Source organism: Tinamus guttatus, unplaced genomic scaffold, assembly GCF_059628265.1.
Source record: "Tinamus guttatus ecotype Peru unplaced genomic scaffold, ASM5962826v1 Tinamus_guttatus_pri_ptg000172l, whole genome shotgun sequence".
NCBI classification, from domain to species: Eukaryota; Metazoa; Chordata; class Aves; order Tinamiformes; family Tinamidae; genus Tinamus; species Tinamus guttatus.
In genome coordinates this window covers 6,693,056-6,716,742 of record NW_028288706.1, presented here as the reverse complement: position 1 = coordinate 6,716,742, position 23,687 = coordinate 6,693,056, and the positions used below count along the sequence as shown (strand labels likewise).

The 23,687-nt window shown below is 42.4% G+C and overlaps 2 protein-coding genes across 2 annotated transcripts; both read left to right on the top strand.

Annotated features, from left to right (window-relative positions):
• Positions 1–4,168: 4,168 nt before the first annotated feature.
• Positions 4,169–18,415, top strand: TMC7 (transmembrane channel like 7). Its single transcript, XM_088523240.1, has 16 exons — positions 4,169–4,610; positions 4,688–4,913; positions 6,581–6,729; positions 7,086–7,253; positions 7,424–7,509; positions 7,990–8,135; positions 8,659–8,806; positions 10,280–10,453; positions 11,769–11,926; positions 12,870–12,987; positions 13,485–13,582; positions 13,919–14,102; positions 14,950–15,080; positions 15,344–15,499; positions 16,868–16,946; positions 17,968–18,415. Exons 1-16 carry the CDS (start codon positions 4,169–4,171, stop codon positions 18,025–18,027), a joined length of 2,523 nt encoding a protein of 840 aa, XP_088379366.1. The 3' UTR covers positions 18,028–18,415.
• Positions 18,416–19,347: 932 nt separating this feature from the next.
• Positions 19,348–21,800, top strand: COQ7 (coenzyme Q7, hydroxylase). Its single transcript, XM_088522993.1, has 6 exons — positions 19,348–19,411; positions 19,485–19,681; positions 19,857–19,971; positions 20,079–20,218; positions 20,958–21,026; positions 21,676–21,800. Exons 1-6 carry the CDS (start codon positions 19,366–19,368, stop codon positions 21,751–21,753), a joined length of 645 nt encoding a protein of 214 aa, XP_088379119.1. The 5' UTR covers positions 19,348–19,365; the 3' UTR covers positions 21,754–21,800.
• The last annotated feature ends 1,887 nt before the right edge of the window (positions 21,801–23,687 follow it).

Here is a 23,687-nt window from a genome sequence, read left to right as displayed (position 1 = left end):
CAGGGGGATGGTCTCTTCAACAGAAGATATCCATCTAAAACAAAAATTGGGAAGAAATCAGTGTGCATTGTGTAATGAGGAAGGACATTGGAGAAGGGAATGCCCACAGAGGCTAAGAGATCCTCAGGAAGAGGAAATTCACCGACTAATGGAAATGGATTGCTAGGGGTGTCAGGGGCTCCCATTATACCAAGGATCCACCACACGGGAGCCCTTGATAACATGTAGGGTGGGTCCGGACCGAGAGGAAGTGTGTTTCTTGATAGATACAGGAGCCTCTCGATCCACCTTGAATTTTATGCCAAAAGGAGGGCGATTGTCAAAAGGCTCCTTGGTTATCCAAGGGGTAAGTGGGAAAGACGAACGAGTGCGTATTATCCAGCCACTGGTAGTGGATGTGGGAAATAAATTTGAGATGCATGATTTTCTCTTTGTCCCAAATTGTGATTGCAATCTGCTGGGGAGGGATTTGATGGCTAAATTGGGAATGCAAATCAGTATTGTAAGAGATGATAAAGAAGCTTGCACTACTGTAACTTTGTGCAAAATGTCTGACAAAGCTTATGCTGAAGTGAACCCAGAAGTGTGGGCAGTTCCAGGAAAATATGGAAAACTAGACATGGAACCTCTCCAAATTACTTTAAAGCAACCAGGGCAGATAGTCTCTAAAAAGCAGTATCCTATTTCACGAGAGGGAAGGAAAGGCTTACAACCTACTATTGAGTCTTTGCTGGAAGCAGGACTTTTGGAGCCGTGTATGTCTCCATACAATACTCCCATTCTGCCAGTCAAGAAGCCAGATGGAACCTATAGAATGGTACAGGACTTAAGAGCAATAAATGAAATTATCAAACCAAGACATCCCACAGTTCCAGATCCATACACTATTCTAAACCAGATCCCCTCTTCACATCAGTACTATTCAGTACTTGATTTGAAAGATGCATTTTGGGGATGTCCTCTCACAGAGGATAGTAAGCAATATTTTGCCTTTGAATGGGAACAAGAGGAAGGAGGAAAAACAATAAAACAACAATTGACATGGACAGTTCTCCCGCAAGGATACACTGAGGCACCGGTCTTGTTTGGACAAGCCTTGCAGAAAATACTGAAGGAATTTACCCCACCTCCTGGAGTTAGGTTATTGCAGTATGTGGATGACTTGCTCCTATCAGGGGAAGAACAGGGGGTAGTAGAGGAACTTAATTTCTTGGCCCAAAAAGGGCTTAGGGTGTCCAAAAAGAAGGCACAAATGGTGGAAAGAAGGGTCAAATATTTGGGGCATATTTTGACCGGAGGTTTACGATGCCTTGACCCAGAAAGAATTCGGGGAATTTTAGAAGTGCCATTACCCAGGACTAAGAGAGAGCTACGGCAGTTCCTAGGGCTAGTAGGATACTGCAGAGCCTGGGTTGAAGACTTTTCTGTATTAGCTAGACCACTGTATGACTTTTTAACCCAAAACAGCCCCAATGTTGTGGTATGGACACAAGAAGGAGAACAGAGCTTTAGAAAATTAAAAGATAAGTTGAGCAAGGCTCCGGCCTTAGCTCTTCCGGATGCAGAAAAAGAATTTGAATTATATGTGAATGTCAAACAGAGTCGTGGCAAGGAAATTTTAGTGCAAAAGCATGGAGGCATGCGAATACCAATAGCTTATATGTTAGACCCAGTGGCTAAGGGGTGGCCTTATTGTCTGCAGAATTGCGCAGCTACGGTCCTAATAGTAACTGAGGTCCAAAAACTGACCACAGAGGGATCCCATGATGTCAAGGTCCCATACCTTGTCAGGGCCTTGCTATCTGAAGGGGCTTCTGAAGCGAGGGAGGGTTTAACCCAGCTTCTTGTCTAACTGGTCCTGAGGGAGAAGAACCAAAGGAAATCCATGACTGTATTATATTTAAAGCAATATGTGGCCAGAATACTTTTTCTTGTGAAGTCTCTCCGACAGGAAGCCCAGCTCACACAGATCCTCCCCTTGGATTTTGCAGTCCATGATATCCAACCAGGGGATTGGGTCTTGGTCAAAGAATGGAAAGAAGCACCACTGCTAGCAAAGTGGCGAGGACCTTATCAGGTATTACTAACCACAGAAACATCAATCAAGACAGCTGAGCATGGATGGACTCATCATACTAGAGTTAAGATTTCCAAGACTCCAGAAGTTTGGACTTCTCAGTTGAAGGAAGAGGATGGAAAGCCCCGGCTAACTCTCCGTAGATCTGTACCGCTGACGGGGAGTAGGTCTGGAAAATAAACTCTGGGTTGCTGGGTCTGTGAGAATCCAGGAGGATATGAAGACTACCCATGGGTACTAGACATACTGAATGCAGGTTGCAGGTTGTTAGTTAATAACCTAGTTTGTAAAAACAAATATTGTTCAAAAAAAAAAAAAAAAAAAAAAAAAAAGAGGAGGGATTGAGCGGAATGCTCAAGTTTTTGTATTAATCAATAAGGGGGTTTCTCCACAGTTTGGCTGAAGAGCAGGACAAAGGGAGGGGAGACTGAGTGGAGCCATGAGCCCAGAAGGACAAAAAGAGCCATCTGCAAGGAGATGGGGCCTTTACAAAGAAGGGAAATAGGGCAATTGCCCCACATTCTTCAGCAAGGGGGACAAAGGAGTTGGTGAGCTCAGGTGAGAACAGATGGCAGGAGGCCGGAGTTCAGTGTAGGCGGGCCGGGAAGGCTGTAACTTCTGAGTACCTTGGCCAATGGGGAAAAGGAGAGGGCGTCCCTCGGTCGGGAAATTAGGATAAAAGCGGGGCTGCGTCCCCCAGCATTTGGAGAGACCCCACAGGGATATGCCCGGTGGACTCTCCCTTTATTCGAATAAAGTTTTAGGACTCCTCTGTCTCCTTTTTGGACATTCAGTTCTTGACAGCGAGATTTTCCGCACATTTTCAAGCACACAGAAAATCAGGAAGACAATATTATTAATCAAGTGGTTCATTCCTCTTTTTTTTCCCCCACTTAAAAATGTGTTCTTAGAAGAAAAGGAACCATTGAAAAAAAAAAGAAGCAAGCCCAGATATCACTAGGAAAGACCTACATCATACATACCCTTATTTAAGGCAGAACTAGCCCACAAAAATGATGGCTTGCTTAGGCTATGATGATGCAAAGCAAGTATGTATCTAGTGTATATATTGCAGAGTTAGCACAAAAAACAAACAATACACAAGGGGTTTTCAAGAACGCTACTCAGAGTTTCAATCTCCAACTCCTGAATTTTCAAGAAGATATTTCACAAAAAATATCATTCTTGTGAATGATATTTCACAAGAAAAGATGATGACCACTCAAGGAACCAAAATTACTAACGTATATGGATTGTACTGAAGTTCTGTTACAAACAGGTCAGCCCCACACACACTCAAGGTGACCTGCAGCCCAGCTCCAGACATGTTATAGTCTATTTTCCCCTGAAAATACCTAAAAGAAAATTCATTGATATCCTAGACTTATCTATCAAAACACCATTAAGAATATCTACAGCAGGTATTTCTAAAGTATAGCTTAGCTCAGTAAGGAAATTACTAAAAATCCCTATCTATTTATTTAATAATAATTCTCCAAGTAAATAAATATATTTTTCCTCTAGCAATAATACATTCCAACCACATTCTTTTAAAATATTTTAAGCACATGACAAACTCAACCTACATTTTTAATCAATAAAATCTCACATATTTATCATGAAGAAAAGTGACTTTGCTGTATAGCCTACTACTGCTAATAAAATAATGTGAAAAACCACAACACCCAGCTGCGCTAATGAGCACAGGTGAGAGAAGTTAAGAAGGGTCCTCTCCATAGGTGGGATTCAGCATCCTAAAACTCACTGATGAGTCATTTTCCTAACTAGCAAAGGAAGTGAATCAGAAAAGCATGGAAAACTTGTTTACAAATTTAACTGATGTTAGAACACAGTCTGAGTAATTAGATTCTTTTTTTCTTTTGTGTATGTGACACCATGAAATCAATTGTAAACTTCATTCTACTTAACATTTTTCCTCAGAAAAATGGTGTTTTCACATTAAAGGTGAGACCTATCCCACAAAACAGCTTTCTCTGGGATGTTTAGCATAACTTAGAAAACAAGTGAACTTGGCTGTCACGGGTGACAGAGAAACAGCGGCACCCCCTGCCCCTGCCACTCAGGGTGACAATGAGCAATTTTGGGGGGCACAAAGCTGCGCTCCCCCTGCAAGGCTCGCTGGGGACACTCAGCACCCTTGTCCCAACGCCACCCCACGAGGGGACAAGGCAGCACAACCGGCTCCAGTGCGGGCCCACGCGGAAACCCGGGAGACACCTGAGCCTGCCCGGCCCTGGGTCGAGGGGTATCCCGCAACGCCGGCCCTATGGCCCGGTTTTCGGCCACCCCCCACGGCGACGCTCGGCAGCCTCGAGGCCTCCAGGGCACGGGGAGGCTCCGCGGGCCCCACCGAGGGCGGGCGCCTCCTGCGGGCCAGGCGCGCGCGAGGGGCGGCTCCAGCCCCGGCCCCGGCCTCGCCCCGCTGCCTGCGGAAACGGCGGCGGCGGCGCGGGGCTGAGGAGCGGCGGGTCCCCCCGCGCGGCCATGAGCGGCGCCTGGGCGGCGGGCGCAGGTAGTGGGCGCTGAGGGGGCGCGGGGCGGGAAGGCAACAAGGAAGCGGGGAACGCCGGGGGCCATGTTTGACCCGAGCCCCGCCGCTCGCTCTCTCGCCCCCAGGGCTGGCGGCGCCCGAGGAGGTGCCCGCCGCGCCGCCGGGGACCTTCCTGCAGGAGCTGCCCAGCTACCGCTCCGTGCGGAGCCGCCGCGCCGTCGCGGGGGGCGGCCGGGAGCCGCCCGCGGAGCCGCCGCGCCACGAGCCCGCCGCGCTGCCGCTGCGGGAGCAGCCGCTGCCCCTCGCCGAGAAGCGGCGGCTCAGGTGAGCTGCGAGGCGCCCCACTCCTCGCGAGCGGCTCCTCCTTCTGCCCTGGGACTGCTGCTGCTGTGCTCTTCTTCCTGGCACCTTTTTTTCCCCCTCCTAAATGCCCCCCCCCCCCCCAGTCTGTGTGTCTGTGAGTTCTCTGGCACATCTCTCTGCACGGAAATAACTTTTTGAGGTCTCTTTATGTCTCTTTTTGCTTCCTCTTTGCGCTGCCCACCTGCCTGTGCAGGCTCTCCGTTGTTGTACAGGGAGCGTGTCCAGGGCTAGGGTGTTTCGCGTGCTCCTGCGATGCCGGGAGAACAGCAGGACCTTTAAACCAGGTGCTTCCCGGCCTGGACCCGGGAGAGGTGAAGGTGCAGTGTCCTCCGGGCAGGGCAGGAGCTCGTCTCTTGTGAATGCAGCAGGGAGCGGGAAGGGCTGGGAACAGGTAACGGACCTGGGAAGCTGCGCCCTTGCTATGTGCCTTGGAGCAGTGTAATCCCACGGGCTGCAGGGAGGACCTGCAGAAGACCTGGGCCGTGGCGAAGGGAAGCGCGCAAAGTTCTGCACGGTGTTCGATGGACGATGTGGGGAGGCCAGAAGTTGCAGCTCTCTCCTCTCCAGCTCTGATGGGGGTCAGGGCAGCAGCTGCCAACACAAAACGCCCAACAGAAAGTACTCTGAGAAGCAGTCACGGATCAACTGTAACGCAGGGGGCGTGCGGCCCACGCTCTGCGTGAAATGCAGAGCCAACACAGGCCGTATGGATCTGCACTGCGTGCTGAGGCCTGTAGTTTCCACTAACTGGAATCTTTTGAGAATAGCTGTGTTTGCGCTTAGAGGTGAAGTCATCTGCTGCCTCTTTGCTTGTGGCAAATTGGTTTAATTCGGTTTCCTGACAAAATATCATTTTTTTTTTACCTTCAGGTGAGTAGATGAGGGACCCTATCAAGACAGCGCACTTGGCATTTGCTGTGCTCTCAATGCTGTGTGCAAGTAATTCAGTGAGTCACTTATGCACATAAGTAGCTTTGCTTACAAATCATTTACAAAATTGGAATCCTCGTCTTCTATTTTTGTGCAGCATTTTTGCAGGTACTTTTTCAAAGCATTATAAGATTAATATTTTTTAGTAAGAATTGGAAGATGCAATATAAAGGTAAAATGGTAAAATCCAAATGGGATGTGTAATTGTCTTTATAGTGCCATGTGTATATGTGTATATATTTTTTTCTTTTCACAACGTATTTGGACTTTTCACTGTACCTTTGAGGTCTTTTAATTTTCTATAAAAGAAAAAAATCTATTCTGAACAGGTCCCCCCCCGCAACTTTTAATGTTAAGTAATTAATTTTTTTTAACAGCACCTCGATGAAGATACTTTGGTCAGGTGTTCTAAGGAAAGTGTCCTTGCTGATTTTTCCTGCCATTTGTGAATATGAAATTCTCAACAGAAACTTCACCAAACCTCCTTGCAGGAAGTACAGCTTCACATCGCTATGTTGGGCTGTTGTTAGTTGGATTCCTCTCCATGAGAGGCCTTGTTATGATTGAATTAACATTGTATCACAGTTAACAAGAGGAGAAGATAGAGACAAGTAGCATGTGTCATCCCACCTTCTTGTGCAGTTACGTGTAGTGGCAAAAGTAGTTCTGCTTAGTGGTTATATTTCTTGTTTTTTTAGGGACTTTCAGGAGGCTAATATAAAATTTTTATCTGGATGGAATCAGTGGAAAAGAACCAGCCATAAATCATGGAGAAAAGTCCTCGATGAAGCCAAGGAGCTGTGTTCTTACCTGGAGCTTTGGAGGCATGATATTCACAGCATTGAAGGTACTTGTCTTGCCACGATGGTTGCTGCTGTTTCAGGCTGCTTCTGTTATTGATAGTGTGTGGTTTTACATATGTGTGCGTAGTTTCAGATGTTACTTTATTCATCTAAGAAGTTGCCTATTTCCCTTGTTATTGCTGATAATAAAATCCATGAAGGAGTAGACAGAAATATGTTGGATGAAAAGATCAAGTTATGTTTCCATTTTGCTAGTATTGTTATGAATGCAGAATATTTGCAACTAGTGACAGTAAATTTTTTCCTAGTTCAGTGTAACTGAAATCATGATCTGCGCCTTTTTTATATATGTTTTTTTCCTTAATACAACTTAATAAGTAACACCTTTTTTTTTTTCCAGGAAAATTTGGTACTGGCATCCAGTCCTACTTCTCCTTTCTGCGTTTTCTGGTCCTGCTGAATTTTGTGATATTTATCCTGATGTTCAGCTTTGTTACCCTTCCCACTGTCATCCCTAAATATGGAATTTTCAACAGTAGCTTTGCTGAAGCTCCTGCAAGCAGCATAGGTAACAGTTTTCTCCATGTTCTCTTGTCGTTTGCATGACTCTGGGTCCTCCCTGCTGGCTCCCCAAAAGAAAAGTGCTTGCTGTTCAGGAACATGTGCATTTGAACTGACTTCATCTCACAGTTTAATGGGCATTGCTGTTCTACTGACTTTTCCCATCTTTCTTGGCAGAGCCTCACTGCACTGTTTATTCACCTAGTGGTAATAAAGGCCTTGTTTACTTCTACACATACCTCAAAGATTTGCTCACTGGCACTGTAAGTGATCAGATATTCTTTTTAAGTTTCTAAGTCACGTATCATATGTAAAGTGTGAAGTGATGTTCTGATAATTTTCAGAAATGGTAAGGCATTATTGGGGTAAAATGTTAAAGTATCACCGGAAGGTGAGTTTCCAAACTGGCTTTTTCTGAGTACATTGAGGCCAGCTGGTCACATGCTCCTCTTCCCCAGCTGCTAAATGTTTTGTTTTCTGGAGCGTGCTTCTTGCTGTGCTCTCTGCGTAGGCTCTTGGTGTTCTTGTCCCAGGCTCTTTGATGGAGGATTTAAGCACACAGTGTCTATATTAGTTTGTTAGAGGCAGTGTAAGTATTTAGAAGCAGGTGGGTTGCTTGGGGACTGAGTAGTACATTTGTTTATTTTATCAAATGCTTAGTTAAAATTAGCTGGGATTTAACTGACTAGTTGTTGCTCGTGTTAAAATTTTTATTTAAATTTTGCTTTTTTTATTTTCCACAGGGATTCCTGGAAGTGACAAGTTTGTTTTATGGTTATTACACAATAGATGCTGCATGGATCAGTATGTTTAGGTACAACTTACCGCTAGCATACCTGCTGACTACATTTGCTTACCTTGGATTAAGTCTCCTCTGGATAATAAAAAGGTAAAAATGTTATATTTTATTTACTGCTACCTGTTGTAGAGTTTACATTGCATTCCCCCCTGTAGGGAACACAGAACTGTTTTGTATATAAGTGATGAATTCTGTTACGTTTTTGAGTATGCTGGCTCTTGGGGAGCTGAGCCAGCAAAAAACTGTTTATTCAAGATATAAGCTATTTAAAATGAACTAAAAAGAAATACAATAGTTTTCCAGCTCAGTTTCCTGAGCCAGTTCTTTGCCATGTCAGAAAAGCTTTGGATGCAGTGGGAATGTGTGAGCGTGGGCAAATGCAGAGGGAAGTAATACAGATCAATTCTGGATTCAGTTGCCTTTGCTGCTGAACCTCACTCCAAAGGTTCCTAAAGTCTTGCTGATATAAAGCAGATATGACTGGTTGCTATTCCTGCTCTATCACTTCACCTTTGAGCCTGGTTGCTTGAGGTGTTTTTTTTGTTGTTTGTTTGTTTTTGTTTTTGTTTGGATAAAATACTGCTTTTTAAGTAGAGCTGCATCTTTTTTCTAGGTCTGTGGAGGGATTTAAGCAGAACTTGGTGCATGCTGAAGATCAGTTTCAGAGTTACTGCAACAAAGTGTTTGCAGGCTGGGACTTCTGCATTACAGATCTAAGTGCAGCACGGCTCAAACATCGCAGCTTGCAGTATGAGCTGAAAGTGAGTATAACTTAAATGTTTTTCTTTCATTATTGTTTGATATAGCTTGATAAACAGACTGGGGATAAGAAAGATCAGAGTAGCATGTAGTCAAGGCGGGTGGGGAACCCACATCCTCTTGCTTTCTGAATAGCAAGAATTGTGGTGCAAAATGAGAAGGATTGGTGCAGAGGTTGAAGGCCCTCCTCCCATCCACCAGGGACTGAAGCCAAACCCATAAAGTGCTTATCTGCCCCTTTCTCACATGCCAGTTATCCTTCCTGTGCTAGTTCCTACGTAATCTATCAGGAAAAGTATTTCCAGCTGTGGACAAAACCCTAGTACTATTGGGAATCAGTTTGCATATGCTGGGTTATAAGTCTGCAATATTGTAAGCAGTTGTCTGGGGAGAAATAAAATGCAGGCGATTCTTTCCATACACTGAGAGAACTGTAGCTGGTTAAAAAAGGTACTGTAATTTCTTTACAAGGTGTCTTTATGACATGTATGTACATGCAAAAACACAAATGCAGCTACTATGTGTCCAAAATCATAAAGCGCTCTAAAGAGAGAATCTGAAAGGCCTTTCTGGTGAAAGCAGTACAGAATGGTTAAGGTTGGAAGGGACCTCTAGAGATCATCTAGTCCAACCCGCCCCAATCAAGCAGGGACCCCTAGAACATGTGGTGCAGGGTGGCATCCAGGCAGGTTTTGAAGGTCTCCAGAGAAGGAGACTCCATGATCTATTTGGCAGCCTGTTCCAGGGCTCTTCCTCACATGGAGATGGAACTTCTGTGTTTCAACTTGTACTCATTTTTCTTTGTCTGTATAACCCCCTTTTAGAAAACTCTACCCCTTAGTATTCCTGCTTGATGGAAATATGGCCACAGAAAATACCCAGCTTAATGAGGTTGTGCTCAAATTGCTGGGTTATTGCCTTCACAGGCAATTATTACCTTTTTGCCTCAGCCAAGATGAAACATAGCAAGTTTGCTGAGCAGCCTGCTCAAAGGTGTGCTTCTTTCTGTGCCATCTCCATCCCTTTTTTCCTTCACAAAAGGAACAAGCTTGAGTCGTAGGGCTGGAGACTTTTAACCTACCTAGAAAGTAGAAGCATGAAGATGAGAATGAGCTGATTTACCTGTTTGGCATGTTAGAACCAAGCCACCAGAGATCAGTCTCTCATTACAGCCAGGGAAGTTGTCTTCCTGTCCTCAAGGAGATATGTAACTAGTATAGCAAAGATAAGAGGACTACCAGACAATTGTTTTCAGATAGAGGGCTCCCAGCCTGAGTAGACTGAGCTCACCAGCTGGGGACCAAACTTGAACTGGGGTAAGTCAATGGAAAGGCACTGTTGTGTTAGAGGCTCTGGGCAGGCTGTGGAGTGATTGTCCTGGAGCAGGCTGTAGGTTGTACCTCCTGGAGGTAGGAGACACAGTATTTCATGCTGCACTGGAAAAATGTACCTTTTTTTTTCCCTTTTGTTTATAGACAGATTTGGAAGAAGAAAGACTGAAGCAAAAAATAGCTGACAGGACAATGAAAGACAAGCTGCGCATCTACTCTCTGAGAGTATTTATAAATATAATTGTCCTTGCAGTTTTATCAGGATGTTTTTACTCTATTTATAGAGCAACTGTCTTTTCTCAAGAAAATAGCTCCACTGTAAGTATCAGACATGATATTAGGACAAACTGAAATACGAGACTGGTGACTAGAGCAAGAGGAACTATTGCAAAAGAGTCAAGTATCTTAATATAGCACCTTGCAAGGGATCTGCAAACACTTTCTGTAGAGGCAGAATTGGTTTAGCAGGAGAGAGTGAGAAGGATTATATTGTTGCAGCAGAGCAGTGATATCTCCCTTTGAAACAGAGACTATAGTGTCATGTCTTGGCAGCTGCCAAGAAAAGCAGCCCTCATTCCTTTGTAACTGTTCTCACCTCTTCCTAGAAATGCTTGTGTGTCTGCCCGGTAAACTAGCCCACAGAACTTACCTGGATTAAAAACAAAAAAAAAAAACTTCCTTATGGTCAGTACATTGATTTCGTTTGCTGCTCAACTGCAAAAAAAGAAGAGCAAAAAGAGGGACTAGTAAAGATTATGATCAGTATTGTGGCTTCAGTTACCTCTGCGTGGGGAAACAGGAAGACTTTAAGCAGGGAGCACTTTACAGAAGAAAAAGGTTCTTGCATCATTAGTGAAAGGTTCTTGCATCATTAGTGAAGAGAATCTGGTTAGGGTGCATTGCTCACCCTTTGCAGGCCAAACTGTTGGGAAGAGTGGTTCAGAGGCAGTAAAAGAGCAGCCTACTGTGTGAAATAATCAGTAACTACATCTCTGGAGGACCTGGAGAATTGAATTAACCTTATATAAATAGAGCTTGCGCTTTTTGGTCCCCTCAGTATTGGTGATGTGATGGGCAGTGGTTCTCTCTAGGAAGAGATGTGCTGTCTGTGGACCTAACTCCTAACTTCTGTAAAGTGCTAGGATTGCAGAGAGAGAAGCAGGGAATGGGGACTAAAGAGATGTTTGTGTCAGAGGTGTGTGAGGATAGAGCAGTATCAAACAACTTAGAGAAGAGCTTCAGGAGTTTGTCTTGACCTTGCTGAAGTGAGTGTGTAGAGAAGCTTCTTAAAGTAACAGGGAAGTGGGAGGGCCTCTCTGGGTACAGAGGGAGTAACTGGAGACACTGAATGTGTCTGATACGTATCTTGGGAGAAGGAATGAACTTTGTCAAACAGAAGCTTTGGGGGAAGCACTGAAATATTAACAGCCAGAGAAGGGGATGTAGTTACTGGTGAAGGTGCGTGGAAAAAGTAGAGTTCAGAGTAGTGAGCAGACTTGTGGCTCCAGCTAGGTGTGGAGGCTGAAGTCAAAGATGTTACCTGTGTACAGGGATGGCTTATGGGTAGCTGGAGAGAATAATGTCAGAAATGTGTTTGTGTGAGGTTATCTTTCTCTTATCTCTTTTTGCACAGAATGGCAACAATATAAATTTTGAAGCTAATCTCTTGGTACAGTATTTGCCTTCCATCGTAATCACGTTGGCCAACTTCATTGCTCCTCAGATCTTTTCACTTTTAATCAGGCTTGAAGATTATTCACCAGCCTTTGAAATCAGGCTCACACTGCTGAGGTAAGCATTTTCTTATTGTTATCTTGGACATTTTAGTAGCTTTTTCCTGGTAGAAGTATTGTAAACATTCTGATGTCGAGAAGCAGATAGTTTTGACTCCCTGGAACAGATGGCCTGGTCCCTGGAAGACAGGGGAAGACACTGTTTTTATGTTTAGTTGGAAATTTTAATTTTAAATCTGGATGTCTTATTTTGATTGCAGTGCAGTCATTTCAGTTTGTGGTTTTTTCCTCTCAATCCTATTTAACTCTGTGAGCTGGATATCTTCTACAGCCAGGATAATTAGTAGGGAAGTCAGGAGCTATAGACTCATGCTGCTTTGCGTGCAGCATTTCCTTGGAAGAGCAAACATGAGTTCACAGCAATCAGCGTCACTCATAGTATAATGCTGCAGAGCAGACACTGAAGCATTACTTTGCCCAAGGCAGAAGTTAAAAGCTTCAGGGTGAAAGAAACTTCAAGGTACTATAAGGAAAGGAAAACTGGAGTTTGGTAGAAAAAGGTGGTAAGATGGAGGCTGAAGCATCTGAGCTCTGTCAAGTCCCTGTGCTTAGTATTTCACGTTTGGCTAAATGCCTTTGAAGGTGTTGAAGCCTCCTAAGAGGAAGTGCTGAATACAAAAAACTCTTACCTGGCCGCTAAAGCAGCGCTTGAGTGAATAGCAACCCGTTGCTGGTTTGAGGTCAGCAACTGAAACACTCTAGGAACAATAGTGAGAAAAGAAGCATTGGACCATAGTGTAAAGAAGGGAAGGTGAAAAGCAGCTGAACATATTGATGAAGAAATATGTTTGGTTTCTAGCTGATCGTTTTATTAAAGCTGTGTGTAACACTTCTGCGTTTAGAGCCCCGTGCAACTTCCTTGGACTCCTGTGTAAGTTGAGCCAGGTGCTAGAATGGCTCTTTTTTGACGGATTTGGAATGGGGTTTTGCCCTTCTTTCAGGTGTGTCTTTGTGCGCCTGGCCAATATCGGTGTTCTCATGTTCTCGCTGTGGAGTCAGATCTCCAGCTGTGCCACTGACAAGTGCAGTGCTTGTGGGTACAATTACGAACTCTATCCTGTAAGTAGATTTATCTTGGTCTTTAATCATCTGAATTTGTGATTAGAGATTTTTTCATGTGATTTGATTGCCTGTGGGTATTCAGAATCAAATCTGAGGTTGCTGTTCATATTATGCCCTATGCCGATTCTTACTGCTTGATATAAACTAGTGAAGTTTTTGTGTATATATATCACAGATCTTTCCTTGAGCTAAAAACTCTGATGGATATTGGTCCAGTGACAGGTTATTTGAATTGGCTATGTTTTGACACTACTTATTTTACAGCATTTTGCACCAGTGAGACAAAGGTCTTTCCTCTTTAAAAACAAAACAAGCAGACAAAAAGCTTGGGAACTCTAGAACAGTTAAAAGCTTTTTAGAAATGGGAGTTAATAGGATTTGAACTTCATGTTGTTAGTTCATTTAGAAGTTTGTTGTTGTAGTTCCTTTTTTTTTTTTTTTTTTTTTTTTTAATTTAGACTTCTAATCCTGTTTTTCCTATCGTCTTTTTATAGTGCTGGGAAACTCAAGTTGGGCAAGAAATGTATAAATTGGTGATATTTGATTTTATTATGATTTTGGCTGCGACTCTATTTATAGACTTTCCTAGAAAGTGAGTATCGCTACCTTTTGAGCGTTCTTTTGTAGAATGACTTTTAAAATACTAGTTTCATCTTTCCATTGTTTATCCCCTATATTTCTAACCAGATCTCCAGTTTTAAAATAAAATGGAATCAAACTTTTGGTGATTTGATCACTTGTATTTGCTAGTCAAATAGCTGTGTGGTTTATGATATGTGAATCTTTATTTCTTCAGGCATTTTTCTATTACATTGTCTAATGCTTTAATGTTGATTTTCTGCATGTTCTGAAGACGCATTTCAAATGTGTTGGGATTCAGATAAACTGCATAACTTCACTCTCGAACTAATGATGTTCTTTATTTTAGGTTGTTAGTTACCCACTGCTCCTGTAAGTTAATTCAGTGGTACGGTTTGCAGGAATTTGGAATTTCTGATAATGTCCTGGAAATCATTTATGGGCAAACTCTCTGCTGGATTGGAACCTTCTATTCACCGCTTCTTCCAGCAATAGCAACCATAAAATACTTTATTGTCTTTTATATTAAAAAGGTAATGTAGGTGTGTAGTAAATGAAGACAATTAAGTGCACCTTTGTGATTTTTGTAAGTTAAGTTAGCTTTTAAAGAAAACAAAAACCCAAGGATACAGGGTAATGGAATTCCATGCTCCTTTTTTTACTTTTTTTCTTTTAAAAAAGGTAGAGGGTTGTTTTGAAGTGATTAAGAAAAACTCTTTTCAGTGTCTGCTGCATCAGCTACTTGTCTAGCTCTGTAAAAAAAAATATACAGCTGTATATTAGCTTTAGCTAATATTAGCATTACTATATATTAGCTATATGGTACAGCTAGTTTATAATGCTTTTTTTTGCAATGGTACGTTTACTAGCAACAGAGCTTAAAACTTGGACAAGATTCTGCCAAGTAAAACTTAAAAAAAAAAAAAATCAGCCTAAACAAAAGGGAAAACACAAGATGCAATGGAAGTTTAAGACCTGTGTTTTGCATATTGGAATATTTGTTTTATGACCAGAGAGTTCCTTCTGTGCAGCAAATTCACAGTAAAGCATTTCCACATCTTCTTGTTGGTAGTTCAAAACTAAAGGTTGTGAGCTAGATCGTACACCCCATGACTGATGTCTGTTGACTTTGTGCAAGTGTACGAGGCCCTTCGGAACAAACCCTTGACCTGAAATAGGAGATGTTGAGAGCTACTAGAACCTGAAGTATTTCTGCCTTAGCCCTTTTCAGTGCATGTGCATCGAAGGAAGGTTGTGTGATGATAGACGGTACCACATTTGAGGATGGAGAGTTGAGATGATGGGGAAAGTATAACTGGACTTGCATGTTTATTTAGATATTTACATATTGTTCTACTCTTGTTCTCTTTCCTTCTTCAGATTAGTTTGCTTCATACACGTAAGCCTTCAGCTAGGCCTATCAGAGCATCAAGTTCCAATTTTTTCTTCCTGGTGGTGCTGTTGATTGGGCTCCTCTTGGCTTTTGTTCCTGTGGGAGTCAGCATAGCATAGTAAGTGACAATTTAACCTTTATGAACTTCTCATTTGCTGTAATGCTAAGGTTGCTAGTTCCATAAAAGCAGGCATGCAACTTTAGGTTCATAATTTAGAATAAAATATATTTGTGTTTAATGAATTATTACTTAGCCCACAGGCATAAAAATAACTTTTAGAGGCAAATTTGTTTTTACACAATGAGGAAAAGAATGTAGGAATTGTTTTGGATTATTTAATCTTTGGTGCAGCACCTCTTTTCTGTTCCGTTCTCTTCCAGTATCCCTTCCTCTAAGGCATGTGGGCCATTCAGGAATTTTAACACTTCTTGGGCAGTTGTTCCAGATACCATACTTGGGTTTCCAACTGATTTGCAGAAGGTCCTTTATGGTATAGCATCAGAAGCCTTTGCAGTGCCTTTTTTTATGGTTGTCTGGTAAGTACTCTGGACACCTCGGTTGTGTAACTGGATGGTTCATTTCCTTCTTTACTGAACTGATACCAAACAAGTATTAGACCATTCTTACTGTCATTTGTCAGAGGCTTCCCAGCCCATAGCAAGCTTCAGTTCTTCTGTCTTTGTTGGTCATATTCCTTAGCTTTATGCCCTTTCCTCCCAGATATCCCATGTCCCTCACTTGTCTTTCTCAAAAACTTCAGCTACCAATCATACTGCTAATTGATATTTCAAGCCCTCCCTCAAATCCTGTCCACAAACTGTTTTTTTTTTTTTTTTTAAGTCATTCCATAAGGTAAATTTCAGTATAGAATCGTAGAATGGTCAAGGTTGGAAGGCATCTCTGGTTAGCACTCAGTCCAGCCCCTCTGCTCAAAGCAGATTCAGCTACAGCAAGTTGCCCAAGACCGTGTCCATTTGTGTTTTGAATATTTACAGGGATGGAGAATTTGTAGGTTCTCTGGGGAACCTGTTCCAATGTTTGATCACCTCTACCCTTTACAGTAAAAAGGTGTGATCTTTTTCTTTTCTTTTTTCTTTTTTAAATCTTGGGTACAGATTTGTTTTCTGTTTCAGTTCAGCCTGACCGTTTTCAGATCATAGAGACTTGTTACGTGAGACTTTCTATAAACTCTGCACTTGAGAAACTGTGTGACTTATTTTGGGTTTAACTCACCCTTTCTTCCTGGACATGTGCTTATGTGTTCTCCTGCACTGTCACTGTGTAAGCAGGAAATACCAAGTCCTCCATTTTGGTCGGTGGTGGGTTATTATATTTGAGGTGAAGGCAAGGTTAAACTTGGAGTTCCAAAGTTCTTTCTAATAGTTTATCATAAAGCCCTTGTAACAGATAGAGCAGAAGTTGAACTACTACCATAATTCTTATTATTTGAAAGGTGGGGGGAGGGGGGAATGAGAGAGGTTTACAAATGTATTTGTGACATTCTAGTTCTTGCTGCTACTCTTCATGGTTTTATGTATTGTAGGTGATATTCTGGGTCACTGATTACCTTAGAAATACATGCAATAAGGAGTTAGTGTAATATTACTCTGTAGCTGTTCACTGTAAATTCAACCCACAGCGAGCATTGTCACGTCTGCAGGATGTCCTGCCTCTGCATCCTCAAGCACTTTGTCCCTCCCTGCTGACAGAACCACGTCTGGTTCAGCTGCTTTCAGTCAGGGCTATGTCCTGTCTTCCCGTGCTCTTCGTTGCTTCCCTCCCCAGTAGCTTCTATCTGAAGTGAATGCCTGAAATGGCAATTCCTCTGGCCCGGAACAGCCCTTTGCTGATTCATTCAGTGTTTCGTATGATGTAAACATGTAATGCTGGTTTCTTGTTTGCAGCATTGTTATGTTCTATTTCATTGCCTTGGCTGGAGCACACAAACGAGTTGTTGAGCAGCTGAGAGAGCAACTGGCTATGGTAAGACTTTTTTTAATACTGCTTCAGTTTTGTTTGTGTGTTGCATTAGTGGAGAACAGCCATATTCTTAGTCTTGCAATTATTTGGTGTTTGGACAGACACTGAAGTTTTATAAATTATATAGGAAAAAAATCGCAAGCACTTCTGCCTGGTTGTTTTACTCGAGTATGAGCAGGAGCTGCAAAGCCCGACCACATCAGCCCACACACATGGGGGACAGAGTGGGCCTCTGAGCTGTGGGACTCTCTTCTCTACCCTGGTCCTGTTTCCTACATGCATGTGTGTTTGATCCTGCCAAAGTAGGACCTGAAGCTTGTGCTTTTGTCCCCTCCACCATTTTACGCAAACTCTGTCTCTCTTTCCTCCTGCACTCTCACAAACAAGCATCCCGTTCTTCCAACTCCTCACGTTTGGTCTGTTTGCTGAGTGCAGGTCCCAGCACTGCCTGCAGCAGGTACTCTCAGCACAGCAAGAGCCAGAGAAAGTCACCACTGCCAGACCTTTCAGAGAATGCTGCTAGTGCAGAGATGCTCATTTACCAGCCATTAGAGGCTGCTGCCGTGTACCGGTTTGACAGCATTCATATTCCATGTTCTAAAATTAGCCTTGCTAGTAAAGCTTTCAAAGCTTTTTAGGAAGTAGCCTTCTTCCTGTACTTGTTTCTTTTGCATGGGACACTGTAAGAAAATCAGTGGGTTGAGCAGAGTTATCGAAGAGCAACTGGTTTAGGAGCAATAGACTTCCTGTTTTGTGAAGGGCTCCCTGTCATAACTCCTATTTAGCAATAGCGTTTTAAAATTTTAGGTGTGTCAGATGTTTTTACAAGGGACAATAGAGAGCTACCAGTGTGTGACCTAACATGAGGTGAATAAAATCAAGACAGTTGTAAACTTAAAATTGTTTAGATAACTGAGAGTGTGGGGAGCCACCTATCAGCTTAGTAGGTGGAGAAGATAGTTGAGATTTTGTAGTTTCTTCTTCTGTTTATGTAAAAGGGGTAAATTTTATTGTATCTTTCCAGGAAAGTCGTGACAAGATGTTCCTGATCAGAAAGATAACAGAAGCTCAGAAGCATACTTGAAAACCACACAAAACCAGAACAGCTTTACTTTCTGAAACTTCTGGAACCACTAGATTAGAGTAGAATCATCTACAGCATTTAAGCTGAATATATGTTGAGCACCCAAACCCTGCAGTCTCTATAATGAATATTTACATTTCTACTGTTGATTATGTGAGCAGGGCTTAAAGTTTCCAAGACTTGAAATGTAACCTGTTTGTACTGTACTAGCCCTGTCCAAAAAAAGTCAATGATAGGTTGCTTCATTGCTGCTAGAGTTTCAGGGTTGTTATTGTTTATGTTAAAATCCAATATTTCCAGGTATTTGGGGTAAAATGTTCCCAGAACTGAGATTCCATTTAAAAGGTCTTTGAAATGTTTTTATAAATTATACTTAAGAAAGCGGAGGGGGAAGTCAGAGGAGTATTTACATATTTGCAACTCGCTTCTCTTTGAAAGCCAAACAGTTAAATTAGTATTTTGACATTGTGGATTGGAGGGAAAATAGTGCAAAGGCTTTTAATTGTTTTTTTAAAAAATATTTAACTTTTAGAGAAGATACTTGGATCTTTTGCTCTGAACTAACAACTGCAGCTGAACACTAGAGGACTGACCAAAAGGGTTTAGGGGAGAAAAAAAAAGCCTCCAACAGATGAAAATTCTGAATAACTCCTGGAAGAAACAGCGGCGTGTGGGCACGGAGGGGTGGACAGCCCTGCAGCACAGGTGGGGATCGCCCTGACACCAGCCCCTCTGCTTAAAACCTGGGGTGTGAATGCTCGAGAGTTAAACGACTGATTTATAAGGCAGAAATACAATATTCAGAAACATTTACAGGCCAGTACCCTTCAAATTCACGGTGATTCTTAACTCTTAAATGAATGGACGGAGCTGCATGGCTCCGGGAGAACATTTCCGAGCAGTCTGTTCCTATGAAGATTGTGGTTCTGTTAACCCCTCCTTCTCCTCAGAAGATCCTTCTGTGCATTACTTGAGCACTGTAATACAGTTAGTGCGTGACACGCTGTATGCTTTTATAGAATGTTTTGGAACTTTTTCTGTCTCCTTTTTCAAGAAGGTAATAAACGACTCCGTTTTATATATTCCTCTTTCCGTCACTGTTGAGAACAGCCGCTTGTTGGCGCCGCTCTCCTGAGCGCGGCGCGTCACACGGTTGCCGTGGGAACCGGGGCACGCCAGCTCTGACTGACAACCTCACTGCCCAACCCAGAGCCGCGGAGGAGGGCCAGGTAGCCAATGGGAGGCGCGGTGGGGAGGGGCGGGGGCGGAGCGCGGGCGCTCGGCCGGCGGTGGGTGATGACGTTGCGAGGCGCTCGAGGAGGCGGCGGGGTCAGCGCGATGGCGGCGGCGCGGGTGGCGCTGCGGCCGCTCTGCGGCGGGGCCGGTACGGGCTCGGGGCGGCCCCGGTGCCCCGCGCTGCCGCCGCGGAGCCGCCCTCACCCGTGTCTCTCCGGCAGGTCCCGGCGGCGGGTGGCGCTGGCCCGCGAGGGCCGCTTCGTCCGGGCCGCGCGGCGGGGTGAGCGCGGGCGCCACCAACGCGGCGCTCGTGGGGCGCATCATCCGCGTGGACCACGCCGGCGAGTACGGCGCGAACCGCATCTACGCGGGGCAGATGGCCGTGCTGGGCAGGTCGGCGGTGGGGCCGCTCATACAGGTGAGCGCCCGGGTATCTGCAGGTGTTGCCCTTCCTCCTGTTTCCTTTGTGCACGGCAGAGAGTTAGCGCTAGAGTTAGCGCGGCCTGAGCTGCATGTTTTGTTTCTGTGATTGGCTTTGTTCAAGGGTCACACTTCTCCGTGGTCTGCTTTACTGTGATTCGGTTCTGTTTCAGCAAATGTGGAATCAAGAAAAAGAGCACCTAAAAAAATTTAATGAGCTGATGGTTGCATACAGAGTTCGACCTACTGTTTTACTGCCTATCTGGAATGTAGCAGGCTTTGTTTTAGGTGAGCTTGGATTATTATTGTTGTTGTTTTATGAACTCTTTGAATGTATAAATTGTTTGTGTTGCTCTGGGTTTCATTGTTTGGATGTGTTTGTACCACCCTCATAGGAGCTGGAAGTGCCTTACTTGGAAAGAAAGGTGCGATGGCTTGCACGGTGGCAGTGGAGGAGAGCATATCCAATCACTACAATAATCAGATCAGAACTCTTATGGAGGAAGATCCAGAAAAGTACAGAGAATTATTGCAGGTATGGGACTATAATGTAAAAGGAGTTTGATTGATTGATGTAATGAGACTTAGGACAGTGTGTCAGAATTTATAGCAGGCCTTTATGTTCTACAAACTAGATTTCTGAAAGCAACAGAAACCTTAAATTAAAAGGATAGTTGTTCCTTCAGCAATTCTAAATTGATGAAACATCAAAATGTGTTAGGCTAGTATTTAACTAGCACTTAATTCAGTATTTTTATTTGAATAGTTGTATTTTTTTTTAATTACGCTTAACTGAAAGGAAGAGCAAAATAAAAGAAAGTGGTGTGATGAATTACATAGTAATGGTTATACTGGATATAATTGAATTATTCAGGTTTTGAATACAGAGTGTGAAGGGAGTCAATGTTTATTAGATCTGCAAGAAAAGTAACTCACAACTATCTTAAGCATAAAATTGGGTCGCATTTTTGTAGATACTTGTGAGAGAGGAGGTGTTTCTGCTGCAGCCCACACTGAGCTCCCTGGTGCGCCGCTTGCTCCGGGGTCTGCTCAGCTGTGCATAGTTTAACTTGTGGCCAAGTCTTTCTGCTCCCAAATTGTCCTCTTGTTGCAGACACAGTATCTGAAGTAACCCAGCCTGTGCTGACGTATGAGGGAAACATTGCTTATAAAAGTAAAGGCTAATAACCTAACATTTTTTTTTCTTTTTTTTTTTCCTAGCTGCTTTGATTTCTGTGTACGGTAAACCTACTAATTACTTACTCCTTTTAAAGGTAATAAAGCAGTTTCGGGATGATGAACTGGAGCACCATGACATTGGGCTAGAACACAACGCAGAATCAGTAAGTTCAGTGTTAACTCACTGGTGCTGTTAGCAAGGATCTAGGTGTGATAATGTTCCTTAGTTGTGAGAAATAAAAAATAATACTTGGATTCTTTCCTGATAGAAAGATAACTGATGTGGTTAGATGCAAGATAACTGAAGTGGCACTACCTCTTACAACTTTTATTTTTCTAGAACAGAATTAAATCAGTTTGAACTTGCATCAAATGTTAAAGTGATGTTTGTTTTCCTGAGAAGTGCCCTCTGCTCAGATTTGCTTTTTTTTTATTTAAAGTTTTTATTTAGTCATATCTCAAAAATATTTAGTTCTTTCCATACAGTGGGGAAATTAAGGCATCATCTTGGTAGTCAGATACAACTGTGTTAGGAAAGCTGAAGTTCTGAATCAAAATCTGTGCTCATAGGAGGAAATTGTGAATTCCCAACTTTTTTTTTCTTTTCCCCTCTTGAATTAAATTTGTGGACTTATGTTTTGTGGAGATTTGTGTAAAGATGACTTTTCTTAAGTTTTACTTAGGATGACTGAAATTACAAATATAGATATATTATCAAGATAATGATAACTGTGGCTTACCACAGTTTTGTCTCAAACAAAACATGTTACTGAACACTTAGATGTATTTTATCTTGTATTGTTTCTTTTGCAGGCACCAGCTTACTCAGTTTTGAAGACAGCCATACAGCTTGGATGCAAAGCTGCTATATTTTTATCAGAAAGAATTTAGTGATATTTTCCATAGTGACTGTGGTAATAAATTATGACACAAAAGTGTGTGCAATTGTGGAAGACTATTAGTTATTTTATAAGGACTTTAAAAATTTTCTTTGTGAAACATCTGATTAGGCTTTTCTCATATCGACCACCTGTGCAATAAGTGTGTGCACTAAGGTCAGTGGAACTCAGTGTGAGTGAAGATGGCAAAATTGTGTCTGTATGAGCTAAAGCTCGCTCTTCTGAAGCTGTTCAAAAGGTGGCAGTAGAAATATATGTATGCAAATCATGTATATACCTGTATAAAAAATGGAAAATGCCTTCTCTGTTGCCTTCACATTTATGTTTATTCAAAATAAGTTGGAACCTATTACCTTAAGATAGTTATGCTAAGTAGGACATTTCTGACTTCTGTTTTAAGGGTGAGTAAATGAAATCCTATTAATTATTTATTTTCAGTCTGTCTTGAATAAAGTTTGGTTATTATAAGACTTTCATTTGAAAGCTTTTTATTTATTATTTTTAAGCTCGATTCCTTTTTCTTTATTTAGTCAGATTTTCTATTTACCTGATTTTGTCCTGAGTGTGTGCAGAAGGAACAGACTCCTGATACAAAGCAGGTGGGCAGAGCCATTTGGAGCACCTGCAGAATTGCATCTAGTATTTTGTTACACCTTTTAAGATTATCTCTCTCTGCATCTAGACTTAAGTGGCTTTTGAGTAAGGACTCTGGTCTTCCCAGTGTAGAAACAAGAACCAATTTCCCCATATTTCTTGCTGACATCTTGGCACAGAGCAGTAGAAATACACAAGACAGCTCTGTGTATATCTGCTCTCTTAACACTGACCAGAGATAACAAGATCCAGTTAAGAAAACAGCAATGTAATTAATTAATCTTAACCCAGTAGGGAATGAGACTTCCCTCAACACGTTTGAGAGGCTGGAGCTATAAATTGTTATAGGTTCCAAGCAGGCAGAGAGAAGGGTTGAGTTTTGATTCCTTTTGCTATTATTTTAAAACATGATTGATTAAATTTATAAGGAGGTAGGAATTGTTAAGCTTGCTTCTGTCTACTGGACCAACTACTCCATTTTTGAGATGGAGACATGGATATGATTTCCAGTGCCAAAGCGGACAGGATTTGAGAAAGTAATTGCTTCTATTGCTCTTTATGTCTTAAGAACTTCCTGGACATGCTTTCCTACAGCATCATGATGGAAGCAAAATGACTTTACAAATGCATATGGAGAATATAAAAGATGCTGATAAAAACATAAAAAGTCCCTGCAAAAGGCTTGCATTCTTACAGTTGAGAAGTATGATTTTTGACTGTGCCAAGGGAAGGCCTCTGAATAATATTGTTCCTAAGACTTTGGTCAGACAAGGCTTTCTCAACTATCGTAAGCTGTCTCACCTACTAAAACTGCAATATTTTTTAGCTATGACTAACTGAACAGGTCAACTGTGGAGGTTAAATAAACCTAGTTTAAAATGAAAGAACTGGGAACTTGGACATAAAACAGTAGCAGTGTTTCCCACAACTGTTGTGAAGAGTGGTGCCAGCGTTGCCAATCTTGAATTCTGCCTGGCACATCCAGATGCATGGACTTTGTAGATGCTTTGAAACCAGAGGAGGATAAGAAATATGGAGTGTTTAGCAGGAATGCAGGACTCTTCATCTGGGAGTTTGGTAAGGTGTCAGACAACATATACTCCAGGTACATCTCTAAATCTTTTGTGTAGCCTTGTTATAGAAGGATCTGCACAGATACAGGTTTAACATGAAGGGTTTCTGGGAGAGATTTATTTTTATTTTTATTTTTTTGTGAAGGAATTTGGACTGACAGTTAAATCTTAATACAGCAAGTCTTATTTTTTATGATTTATCGTGAATGATGGTTTGTGCATTCTTTAAGAATAATTCCTATCACACCATTGCAAATCT